General features: G+C 38.6%; 1 protein-coding gene across 5 annotated transcripts in view; it reads left to right on the top strand.

The window, feature by feature from the left end:
* ATP2C1 (ATPase secretory pathway Ca2+ transporting 1) overlaps nt 1-13,022 on the top strand; it is a 155,774-nt gene that overhangs the window by 85,014 nt on the left and 57,738 nt on the right. For all 5 annotated transcript variants that reach the window (XM_070376155.1, XM_070376157.1, XM_070376158.1 and 2 more), the window contains 2 exons: nt 2,298-2,359; nt 2,712-2,820. In XM_070376155.1, coding sequence (XP_070232256.1) covers nt 2,298-2,359; nt 2,712-2,820 — 171 coding nt within the window. The remainder of the gene's footprint in view (nt 1-2,297; nt 2,360-2,711; nt 2,821-13,022) is intronic.

The following is a 13,022-nucleotide window of genomic DNA, read 5'->3' as shown; positions in this document are numbered from 1 at the left end:
GTGTGGAGTGGCTTGCTTCATAAGAATTCTTACAGAATTATCATTTTGTATGGAAGACCTTATGGGCTTACCTGGTGACTCACTGGTAGAGAATATGCCTGCCAATGCAGGAGATGCAGGGTTTGATCTCTGGGTTGGAAAGATCCCCTGGAGAAGGAAATGACAACCCACTCCAGTAGTCTTGCCTGAGAAATCCCATGGAGGAGCCTGGGGGGCTGCAGTCCATGGGATTGCAGAAGAGTTGGACATGACTTAGTGACTAAACAACAACAACATCAAAGACCTTAGTAGCTTGGTAAATAACTCCTACCCTCAAAAAAAAGTTCCACAAAATGACGATTTTAACATTGTATGGACTTTGACCAAAAATGGTGTTGCACACCTTAAATCTTAATGACTGAAACCATCTGCCAAGTATCTTTATGATAGGTCCGTTTGAAGGAAAACTCAAGAACAAATTGAAACATTTATGAAAAGCCCAGTTTCAGATTGGTAGTTCTGATTTTTTTATACAGATGTGAGCCTTTTCCCCAAATGTGCTTATGACAGAACAAAATATTCTACAAGTGACAATTAAAAATCCTCTCTACAAGGGTCTTATTTACTCTCTGTTGAACTTACATTAGTGCTTTGTCAGAAAACTGTCAGAAATCTTTCAGAAAGTCTTCATTTTTTAGTATTATTTATATTTGTGTTTTTACCTATATTTTAGAAGAGTGCTTTTTATAGTCTTTTAATGTTTATATGTGACTCCACTATCCTTTCTAATCTCCATTTCCCATCCCTGTTATACCTCCTTGCAGCCATAAAAATAGCTAATTGTTCTGTATAATTACATATTGATGCTGCCTTTACAGTAAATTTAAAATTTAACTTTTAGGTGTTCATTTGAGATGGCTGTCAAGTTTTTGGTGGTATGTTGAAGGATCATTTTGATATAGTGATATCTTTGTAGTTGTAGGGAGTAAAGGCTAAGATGTTTAAAGAGGGAGGTAAAGATAGGGCAGCTTTTATGTCTTACATGACTAGAATCTAGGACTGGTGAGTATTTTCTAGCCTTTTATGGAATTTTTGGAAAACTTCTAAATTCCTTAATATCCTTAGTATAGTTAGGGGAGGGATGTCTGCAATTTTTTTCTAAATTGAGGTATAGTTAACATACAATATTGTTAGTTTCAGGTGCCCTACATAGTGATTTGATACTTGTATGCCTTATGAAGTGATCACCGTGATAAGTCTAGCAACCATCTGTCCCCATACAAAATTATAATGTTCCTTATGCTGTATATTGCACTGGGTGTCTTGTGATTTTTATATTTACAGATTTACCTTACTCTCACATTTGTTCCTCTTGCCTTAGTAGTAAAGACAGATTGATTTCTAAGTTATTCTTATATAACTTTGCATTTTCTATTTGAAAATGTTTGTGATGAATGTGCAGTTTTGATTAGTGCTAGCACTGCAGTCATTTCAGAACTCCCCCCACCCCAACTTTCACCTCCATTACTCTCCCTACTCCTTCTCCTCCCTTTTTAACCTTAGATCAAAAGGTTGGTGTACTTAGTGCAGAATGAGACAAAAATAGCAGTGATGTTGCATGGAGTGAGACAGTCCATGGAAGTTGGACTGAACAGTATAGTGTGTTGAAGGATGTCTCTGACTCTCAGCTGTGATTATATGGATGGAGGAAGACTGAGCCTCACAGAGTTAGGGCTCCTGACAATTTCCCCTTTGGGTGATTCAGAGTCTTGGGAAACATGTCTCTTGGGGTAGGGCAGCCATGTCTCCTTGTTTAATTCATGTTTCTCCTACACAGACTTATTTCACAAACCTTTACAGTTGCCATGGGCGTGAATCTTCAGTGCCAGTGTATTTGCATTTAATTGTCTGACTTCCTTGGTCATTAAACACTGAAAGTAAAATTATCTTAATTATGAGGCTCAGTAATCTTAACTTTTAATGACTGAAAATTATATACTCTTTGGTTACACTAGTATTAGTTTTCTTCACTTTCTTATCAGTAACTTGACCGTAGGTTTGTACACTGAATATTGAAATATAGAGTTGAGAATATTTAATTATAAAAGATTGTTTGGTCACTATAATTTAACATTATTTAATAAAGGGCAAGTGCTTTTGCATGGGAGTATAAGTAAACAAAAGATAAAAATTTGGAGAAATGTTAAAATAATGGTTTAGGTAAATGTTTAAGTCTAACATAGCATATGTTCTTAAGAATGTGCTTATTGTGTTTCTTTATAAATATTTTTCCTAATATTCTTTTTTTTTTTAAATAGGAATATCGTTCAGAAAAATCTCTTGAAGAACTAAATAAACTTATGCCACCAGAATGCCATTGGTATGATCCTTGTTTCTGATAATGGATTTCTACTCTTAAAAGTAGAAATTAAATGTGACTAGTACAATATACCTTGTGGCCCAAGATGGTCTGAACATAAGGTAGAAGCCATTAATCTGACATGAAAAATTCATGCTCTATTCATTATAGCAAGTTGTACTATTAAAACTTTTGTTACTTCTAATTTTATTTAGATTATTGAGACATGGATTTATTCAGCAGATAACTTTTGTATGTGACTGTGTGATAATGCAATGTATTTTTCCCAGGCAAGCCCACTAGAAGGAATTTCTTAAAGTAAGTGGTCTTGCTTGCTTTCTTCAGCTGTGGCTATTTCTATTTTATGTTACAGTGTGCGTGAAGGAAAATTGGAGCATACACTTGCACGAGACTTAGTTCCAGGTGATACAGTTTGCCTTTCAGTTGGGGACAGGGTTCCTGCTGACTTGCGCTTGTTTGAGGTGAGTTTGATGTCCTAGTCTGTTCGAGCAGCTCTAACAAACTACCACAGAGATAGATTTACTTCTTACAGTTCTGGCACCTGGAAGTCCCAGATCAAGGGGACCAGCATGGTTGCATCCCGGTGAGGACCCTCCTCCTCGTTCCTTGCTGGTGCCTTCTTGCTGTGTCCTCATATGGTGCAAGGGGCTAAAAAATATATCCAGACGAACCTATAATTCAAGAAGATACATGCACCTCTGTGTTCATAGCAGCACTGTTCACAATAGCCAAGACATGGAATCAACCTAAATGTCCTAATCCATTCCATATCCACAGGAATGGATAGGTATTTGTTTACAATGAAAGTACATATATACAATAAAATACTACTCAGCCATGAAAAAGAATGAAATAATGCCATTTGCAGCAAAAAGAAAGATATGTAACCCCATGTGATATTGCTTATATGTGGAATTTAAAATATGCCACAAATGAACCTATCTTTGAAATAAACAGACTCAAACATAGGAAACATACTTGTATTTGCCAAGGGCATGGGGTTTAGGGAAGGGATGGAACAGGAGGTTGGGGTTAGCAGATGTAAACTATGATACATAGAATGAGTAAACAACAGGGTCCTACTGTATAGCACAGGGAACTATATTCAGTGTCCTGTGATAAATCGTAATGGAAAAGAATAGGAAAAACAATAGAATGTATAACTGAATCACTGTTGTATAGCAGAAATGAAAACAACATTAAAATCAACTGTATTGTTGTTCAGTCACTAAATTGTGTCTGACTTTTTGTGACGCCATGGACTGAAGCATCGCAGGCTTCCCTGTCCTTCACTATCTCCTAGAGTTTGCTGAAACTCATGTCCATTGAGTTGGTGATGCCATCCAACCATCTCATCCTCTGTCTCCCCCTTCACCTCTTGCCCCAGTCGTTCCCAGCATCAGAATCGTTTTCAGTGAGTTGCTCTTCACATAAGTTGGCCAAAGTATTGGAGCTTCAGCTTCAGCATAAGTCCTTCTAATGAATATTCAGGGTTGATTTCCTTCAGGATTGACTGGTTTGATCTTAACTGTTCTTTGAAATCAACTATACTATTTTTTTTGGGTTCTGAAATCACTGCAGATGGTGACTGCAGCCATGAAATGAAAAGATGCTTACTCCTTGGAAGGAAAGTTCTGGCCAACCTAGATAGCATATTAAAAAGCAGAGACATTACTTTGCCAACAAAGGTCCGTCTAGTCAAGGCTGTGGTTTTTCCAGTGGTCATGTATGGATGTGAGAGTTGGACTGTGAAGAAAGCTGAGCACCGAAGAATTGATGCTTTTGAACTGTGGTGTTGGAGAAGACTCTTGAGAGTCCCTTAGACTGCGAGGAGATCCAACCAGTCCATTCTAAAGGAGATCAGTCCTCGGTGTTCATTGGAAGGACTGATGCTGAAGCTGAAACTCCAATACTTTGGCCACCTCATGCAAAGAGTTGACTCATTTGAAAAGACCCTGATGCTGGGAGGGATTGGGGGCAGGAGGAGAAGGGGATGACAGAGGATGAGATGGCTGGATGGCATCACCGACTCGATGGACATGAGTTTGGGTAAACTCCAGGTGTTGGTGATGGACAGGGAGGCCTGGCGTGCTGCGATTCATGGGGTTGCAAAGAGTTGGACAAGGCTGAGCGACTGAACTGAACTGAACTGATACTATAATTTGAAATCAGCTATACTTAAAATTTTAAAAAATGTATAAGAAAAGAAACAACTTTTTTTAATTTAAATGAAGGCAAAAAATAGGAATATTTTTTGGACAGAAGGACAAAAAAGGACAGAAATAGGAATATAGAATAAGTAGTTGGCTCAAGTGGAGAACAAATAGTAGGAAGATGTATAGAATCCCACTGTATTATTGCTTATTTTAATTGTAAATGTGTTAAATATTCACTGAAAACACTGAGATTATCAAAGTAGGTATAAAAAAGTGACATATCTAAACATGATTTAAAAATTTTTTCCCTTAAATATACGTCTTTCTCATAGAGTCTCTTGAGGTGTCCATGTAGTGAATCGGTAGATCTTTATGGGAGTATTATGTATTGTGGGAAACACAGAGAAGTTGTGATAGAGTTCTTAGGTAAATGAAAGAGAAGTACAAAAAATGGAGTAGAAAATTTCGGTAAGGGAGAGGTTACTTCTGATTGGAGTGAAATGAGAGAATGCCTCAAGGCAGCAATTGGTTTGGTGGTGATAATTGACAGGTGGTGGTGGTTGTTTAGTTGCTCAGTCATGTCCAATTCTTAGCAACTCCATGCATGGACTGTAGCTCATCCGGCTCCTCTGTCCATGGGGATTTCCAGGCAAGAATACTGGAGCGGGTTGCCATTTTCTTCTCGAGGGGACCTTTCCAACCCAGGAATTGAACCTGAGTCTCCTGCAAGTCACCTGTGTTACGGACGGATTCTTTACCATTATGCCAGAGCCACTGGGGAAGCCCAATCAAAGGGTAGTACTGGGTAGAGATGGAGCAGCTGCAGAATTTAGAATCTGCAGAATCACCATGAGTGTTCTGGTATGTGATCCAGAGCTGGAGTAGTTAGGAGTAGATAGAACATATCTGGTGGAATCAGAATCCAGTGGAGTGTTGGAAACCAAGCTCTGCTTCAGATTTTATTGGTTGGGATTTGTCTTTGAAGGTCATAACCAGCTGGCAATGATGTTACCTTTAATCTTGCCACTAGGTGTAGGATACATTGAAGGGGCAGATTTAGGCACCTAGTGAAAGGAGACCTCAGTCCATGAGCCACACCAGTCTCATCTATAGCAATTGACATGTTCGGAGCTTTCATTCTTTGAATACCTACCATCTAGTCAAGGCTATGGTTTTTCCAGTGGTCATGTGTGGATGTGAGAGTTGGACTCTGAAGAAAGCTGAGCGCTGAGGAGTTGATGCTTTTGAACTGTGGTGTTGGAGAAGACTCTTGAGAGTCTCTTGGACTGCAAGGAGATCCAACCAGTCCATTCTAAAGGAGATTAGTCCTGGGTGTTCTTTGGAAGGAATGATGCTAAAGCTGAAACTTCAGTACTTTGGCCACCTCATGCAAAGAGTTGACTCATTTGAAAAGACTCTGATGCTGGGAGGGATTGGGGGCAGGAGGAGAAGGGGATGACAGAGGATGAGATGGCTGAATGGCATCACCGACTCGATGGACGTGAGTCTGAGTGAACTCTGGGAGTTGGTGATGGACCCGGAAGCCTGGTATGCTGCGATTCATGGGGTCTCAAAGAGTCGGACACGACTGAGCGACTGAACTGAACTGAATGTGTCCCAAAACATGAGTGTTCTCATATGGAGGTTATGGAAAGCCTGAAGGACATTTGAAATTATAGTAAGTACGAGCTTCATTTAATCCTGGAATAGAGAGAAGTCTTTTTTCCAAGTACTTAAAAATTTATTCTTTGAAAGATATCAGATTGCTTTAATTGTTGAGTGGAAATAATACAATACAGTAAGTATTGAGAATGTTAATTTTACTTTATTACCTTCTTTCTCCCCTTAGTAGGTCTTTCTATATCTTTCTTACTCATTCTTGTCCCTTCCTCCTATCCTTGATATTTAGTTAATGAAAAGACCTTGAATTATTTTTCCTTAGAGATGTAGTAGGCCTGTCACTTAATATAAATCCTCTTCTCTGCCTAAGAACCCTTATTTGAACCTGGGAAGTTTTGGTTACCATTTGTTCTGGAATGCTTCTTTTCTTATTCAGAAGCAGACTTCCTCACTGGGATAGATAGAAGAAAATGTTTCCCATTACAGTATAATGACATAGAAACTTCAAAACACCATTTGATTTGGTAAAGTATTTAAGTGCTTTCATTTACACAAGGGTGGTGCAGCGGTGAAGAATCCACCTGCCAGTGCAGGAGACACAAGGGATGCAGGTTCAATCCCTGAATTGGGAAGATTCCCTTTGAGTGGAAAATGGAAACCCACTCAGGTTTTCTTGCCTGGAAAATTCCACGGACAGAGGAGCCTGGTGGACTACAGTTTATGGTGTTGAGAAGAGTCAGACACAACTGAGCACACAAGGGCAGCAGCACTTGAGAATTACCTCAAATAACTAAAATTATCTCATGCATGTAGAAAAATGTCAGAATATGGATTCGTACATATTTTATCCATTCAGCAAATAATATATTAAATATACAGTGTGAATTTAATAGGAGAATACTTTCTACATTTTAACACTTGATGCTATAAAATTGAGAAATATATGCTTTGTGGAGTATTTGATTAGTTGTGATTGTTTCCCCCCATCTGTTAGCTTTTCAGCACTTCATCAGCACATGTTTTATTTGGCAGTGCTTTGCTTAGGTTGATTTTGTTTCAGTTAATCCACTTTACATATATAGTTGACCATCTTTAATTCCTTTTGATAACTTCTCTCTCCTATTCATTTTACCTACTACTTGGTACCACAGGCAGGTTTTTGCAACTACTTTGACAGTAGATTGAGGCAACTTTACTGAAAGAGTTGAGCCTTTTTTTTTTCTAGACTTAAATGTGTTGACTGAAGGCATAAGAAAGCTAATGAGGTACATTCTTTTTCTAGACACAGATTACTATCTTTAATGTAATTAAACTGGCTTATTGGAGTGCTGTGTTGTATGCTGAATATGGTTGTGGTGAATGATTATCTAAGGCTAGCTGGTTGGTGCAAACGTAATTGCGGTTTCGGACTGAATTTTAATTCCTTGTAACTAGACTCAGGTACATCTTTATTAACCAAAATAGGAACCATTACAGTCAACGCATTTTTGCCAAGGAGAAATAAGTTTGTTTATTCCTGTTGCAAAATGTTGGACTGAGAAATGCCAGGCTAGATGACTCACAGCTAAAATAAAAATTTCCAGGAGAAATATGAGCAATCTCAGGTATGCAGATAATACTATTTTAATGGCAGAAAGTGAAGAGGAACTAAAGAGCCTCTTGATAAGGGTGAAAGAGGAGAGTAAAAAGCTGGTTTAAGATTCAGCATTCAGGGAACTAAGATCATGGCATCCAGTCCCATCACTTCATGGCAAATAGATGGGGGAAAAGGTGGAAACAATGAGAAATTTTCTTTTCTTGGGTTCCAAAATCACTGTGGACTGTGATTACAGCCATTAAAAGATGCTTGCTCCTTGGTAGAAAAGCTATGACAAACCTAGACAGTGTATTAAAAAGCAGAGATATTACTCTGCCAACAAACATTCATGTAGTCAAAGCTATGTTTTTCCAGTAGTCTTGTATAGATGTGAGAGTTGGACCATAAAGAAGGCTGAGCACTGAAGAACTGATTGTTTTGAATTGTGTGTTGGAGAAAACTGTTGAGAGTCCCTTGGACTGCAAGGAAGTCAAACCAGTCAATCCTAAAGGAAATCAACCCTGAATATTCATTGGAAAGACTGATGTGCTGAAGCTCCAGTACTTTGGTCACCTGATGCAAAGAGCTGACACTTTAGAAAAGACCTTGATGATGAGAAAAATTGAGAGCACGAGGAGAAGGGGGTGGCAGAGGATGAGATGTTTAGATAGCATCACCGACTCAATGGCCATGAATTTGAGCAAACTCTGGAAAATAGTGAAGGCCAGGGAGATCTGGCATGCTGCAATTCATGGAGTTGCAGAGAGACAGGACTTACTGACTGAACAAGAAAAATGAAAACGTTCCTTTGCATAAAAATCCATGGTTCGGGATTTGACGAACTCTTAGAAAGCATTTTCTGTCTCCTGCTGGTTGTGGAAACGTTTTCTCTGCAAAAAGTTGTCGAGATACTTGAAGATGTGGTAGTCGGTTGGTGAGAGGTCAGGTGAATATGGCAGATGAGGCAAAACTTTGTAGCCCAGTTCATTCAATTTTTGAAGTGTTGGTTGTGCGATGTGTGCTTGGGCATTGTCGTGGAGAATTGGGTGCTTTCTGTTGACCAGTGCCAGCTGCAGGCCTTGGAGTTTTCTGTGCATCTCATGGATTTGCTGAGCATACTTCTCAGATGTAATGGTTTCACCGGGATTCAGAAAGCTGTAGTGGATCAGACAGGCAGCAGATTATTAGACAGTGACTGTGACCTTTTTTTGGTGGAAGTTTGGCTTTGAGAAGTGCTTTGGAGCTTCTTCTAGGTCTGACCACTGTATTGGTCATTGCCAGTTGTTATGTAAAATCCACTTTTTGTTGCATCTCACAATCCAATAGAGAAATGATTCATTGTTGTTGTATAGAATAAGAGAAGATGACATTTGAAAACAATGATTTTTTTTTTTTTGATTTGTGGTTAGCTCAAGAGGCACCGATGAACTTTTATTGGATTTTTTTCAGATTCCAGTTTTCTTTACATTCCAAATGACTGTCAAATAGTTGACAGTGAGTTCTTCAGCAACTTCTCATGTAGTTGTAAGAGGATCAGCTTCTATGATCCTCTCGGTTGGTCACTTTCAACTTCCAATGGCCAGCCACTAAGCTCTTCGTTGTCAAGGCTCTCGTCTCCTTTGCAAAACTTCTTGAATTACCACTGCACTGTATGTTCATTAGCAATTCCTGGGCCAAATGCATTGTTGATGTTGCTTTATGACCCATTTTGAACTCAAATAAGAAAATGACTTGAATTTGCTTTTTGTCTAACACAAATCCCTAGTTTAAGATACAAAATAAACAACAAATAATGTCACTAACAAGAAAGCATAAAGCAAGAAATGTGCATTAAAATAATGTATAACAATCACTTTTATTAAGAATGTATTCCAATATCAAATGACAAATTATAACAGTACAAAAACTGCAATTACTTTTGTATCAACTTTATATATCAAACAAACTCTTCATTAAAGTGTAAGGGAAACAGAAGACTCCTCAGCCTTGGGATATTATTAATTTCTCACAATAAAGAACTTGGATTTCACTTAGGAAAAAGCAAGCCCAGGACTTCTGCTGTATAATCTTTTTCTTGTGGACGTGGACTGTGGCCAAGGTTGCCACTTCAGCATTGTCACCGTCGCAACTCGGGGGTTCCTGTCATAATTTCTTTGGTTCATATTTTAGCTCTAATTCTTACTTGGGCCTGCAGTAGCATATTGTCGGTATGTTCAGTGACCTGACTGCTATATAACTTTTTTCCGGTGTTTTTTGGCTGTGTCTTAAGTCAGTTTAGGCTGCTGTAATAAATATGATATACTTGGTGGCTTATACAACAGACAGTTATTTTGTTTGTTTCTGAACAGTGGGAAGTCCACAGTCAAGGTCTGGCAGAATTGGGTTGTTGGTGAGGGCTCTCTTTGTCTTTCAACCTTTCTGCTATATCTTCATATGGTACAAAGAGTGATCTCCATTCGTGTGACAGTGCCCCTGATCCCATTATGTGGGCCTCACCCACGTGACCTTCTCTAACCCTAATCACCTCCCAAGGCCTCATTTCCAGTTACCATCACCTCACATTGGCGTTTAGGGCTTCAACATGAATTTTAGGGGGACAGAATTCAGTCCATAGCAGGCTGAACCTATCTTTTGTAAAACCCCTTTTAAAGAAGATTAATATTGATAACTTAAAGATTTTTGTATTGTGTTTTCTTGCCTGAGTCAGTTTTCCATAGCCAAGGAAAGAGTGAATATGTGTTGGTGGCAGTAACCTTACCAGTATAGGAACCTTAGAATTATTCATGGAGCTGGGATAGTAAAATTTAGAGGAATTGAGTTTATGGACATGTTTTCTAGTTTTTTTACCGAAGGATTTTTATTTTAATTTTTAAATAGTAGTTGAAAAGAGGCATCCTGGCCAGTTAATTGGTGGCTGCCAAAGGATTGGGCTTCCCTGGTTACTCAGATGATAAAGAATCTGCCTGCAATGCAGGAGATTTGGGTTTGATCCCTCAGTAGAGAATATCCCCTGGAGAAGGGAATGGCTACCCACTCCAGTATTCTTACCTGGAGAATTCCATGGACAGAGGAGCCTGACAGTCTATAGTCCATAACGTCACAAAGAGTCAGACACAACTGAGCAACTAACACTTTTGAGGGATTGGTCTGATAGTGACTTTAGATAAAGCAGTCTTATAGACTGCATGTATTTGTATAGTAGTACATTTTGCCTTTTTGGAAGCATAAAATACTTTTCATAATCTTCCAGGTAAAGTCTGTATCAGTATTTGAATAAGGAATTCTTTGTAAGAGAAAACAATGTAATAGAGGAAAAGCAGGTTACTTTTGACTGTTGAAAATATTTTACCTCTTAGCTGAAAATTTCTAACTAACCCCAAAACGTTGACTGAAATACACCAAGATTTTTCTGTACTTGGAGTTCTGAAAGATCAATTCTGTTGACACTTTCTTTTGTGGCTTATGTGCCACATATCATTCTTTGAAACCGTCCTCACAATCTACACACAGGGTACAGTTGCTACTTCTTTTTTCCCAATCCCAATTTTTGATAGGATGTTTTTCTAAATGTATCAAACTTCTATTAGACAACTACCACTTATGTGGTTGAGAGCCAGAAAGCCATTTTTATGACACTAGATCAGACCTTTCAGATCTGCGCAGAAAGGATATTTCCACAAGGAGTCAAGATCGACTTGGGCCAGGCTTGGAAGTCTAAATGTAGAACCTGCCAGTTGGCATTGCGTAGAGACCCTTTTTACTTCAGGAATCCACGCAGTTTGTTATAGAACAATAGTTTGGCTCACTGAGTAGATTCTGGTGTCTTTAGGGTTGTTCCTTAGTACCCAGGGCGAGTAAAAACCAAAGACAATGAGTGTAATTGAATAAGCACAGACCTCCCTTGGCTACGGTCAGAGGTAGTCTCTGACTGAAACCTCAGTTATGCGTTATGTCCCTTTCTGTGAGGCTCACGTTCTTGGCCGCTCTTTTGTTAATAACCACTAGCAAGCAGGTTCCTCTGTGTTGGGTAACTCCATTTAGTGGAGCTATCTTTCTATGTCAGAACATCTGACTTCCTCAGTTACTAAGTAAATTCTCCATTTACTCAGTGGAAAACTTGATATTCTGACAAAACAGATTCTGCTTTGATTTGCTTTTCTTTTTCAAAAGAGAATTTTTTCTAACATTTGCTAGCATATTTAGGCAAAATGTTGTCCCTCTCGTTAGAAATCAGTCTGTGTTACGAGGTCATTTTTTTAGCCATTCAACAAATAGTTGAGTACCGTGTATAGACTGCTATTTCAGATTTCAAAGTTCGGAAATGCAAAAGACAGTTTTGTGCCCTTTCTACTGGGAGACACCAACTTGCAAGCAAAGTAATTAAAAGAATAAAATGTGACTTCTTATGTAATGAATTAACTGTGTGAGCTTTCAGGGCTGTTTTCTTTCTGTAACATAGAATGGCCCTAGGGGAGTGCATCCTAACTTTTAATATGAGCTGGACTTATCTGGGTTCTGTTTTGGCAGATCTGAGGTGGGGCATTCATAACTAGCTCTTAGTCTGTGCCAAAAGTACTGGTACATCTACCACAGGTAAAAATATATATTTTTGAAAGACAGCTTGATTGACATATATAGTTCACATACCAAACAATTAACACATTTGAAATGTACAATTCAGTAGTTTTCAGAGTTGTACGGCCGTTACCACAAAGTGTATAACATTCTCATCATTTCCAAAAGAAAACCCTTACCTTTTAGCATTCACTAGCTTTGTCTCCTTGCCCCGGAGCCTGGTAGCTACCAATCTGCTTGTTCTGTTTGAATGCTATGCTATGCTAAGTCACTTCAGTGGTGTCCAAGAATACATGTGCCTGTTATGGACATTTAATGTAAATGGAAGTATACACTGTACAGTCTTTTGTGTCTTGCCTCTTTCAGTTAACATAATGTTTTCATTATGCTGTAGCATGTATCAGTGCATCACTGCTTTTTATTGTCAAATAATAGTATTCTGTTGTATGACTGTATTATACTATTGTGAATCTATTTACATTTAAAGAATTACTGGTAGAGAAAGACTTTTTTGTGCCATTTTGCTATTTGTTTTCTATATGTGTTTTATTTTTTTGTTTCTGATTTCCTCCAGTCTCCCCTTTTTAAAATGCTTGATTCACTTAAAATTTTTCTATTTATTTAGCTGCATCAGGTCTTGGTTGCATTGCAGCGTGGGGGCTTCTCTCCAGTTGTGGCGTGTCAGCTCCAGAGCAGGTGGGCTCAATATTTGCTGTGGGCCACTCACGAGTTGCAG

Source organism: Bos mutus, chromosome 1 (assembly GCF_027580195.1).
Source record: "Bos mutus isolate GX-2022 chromosome 1, NWIPB_WYAK_1.1, whole genome shotgun sequence".
Lineage (NCBI taxonomy): Eukaryota > Metazoa > Chordata > Mammalia > Artiodactyla > Bovidae > Bos > Bos mutus.
The sequence above is the reverse complement of the archived record's forward strand: the minus strand, read 5'-3'. Positions and strand labels throughout refer to the sequence as shown.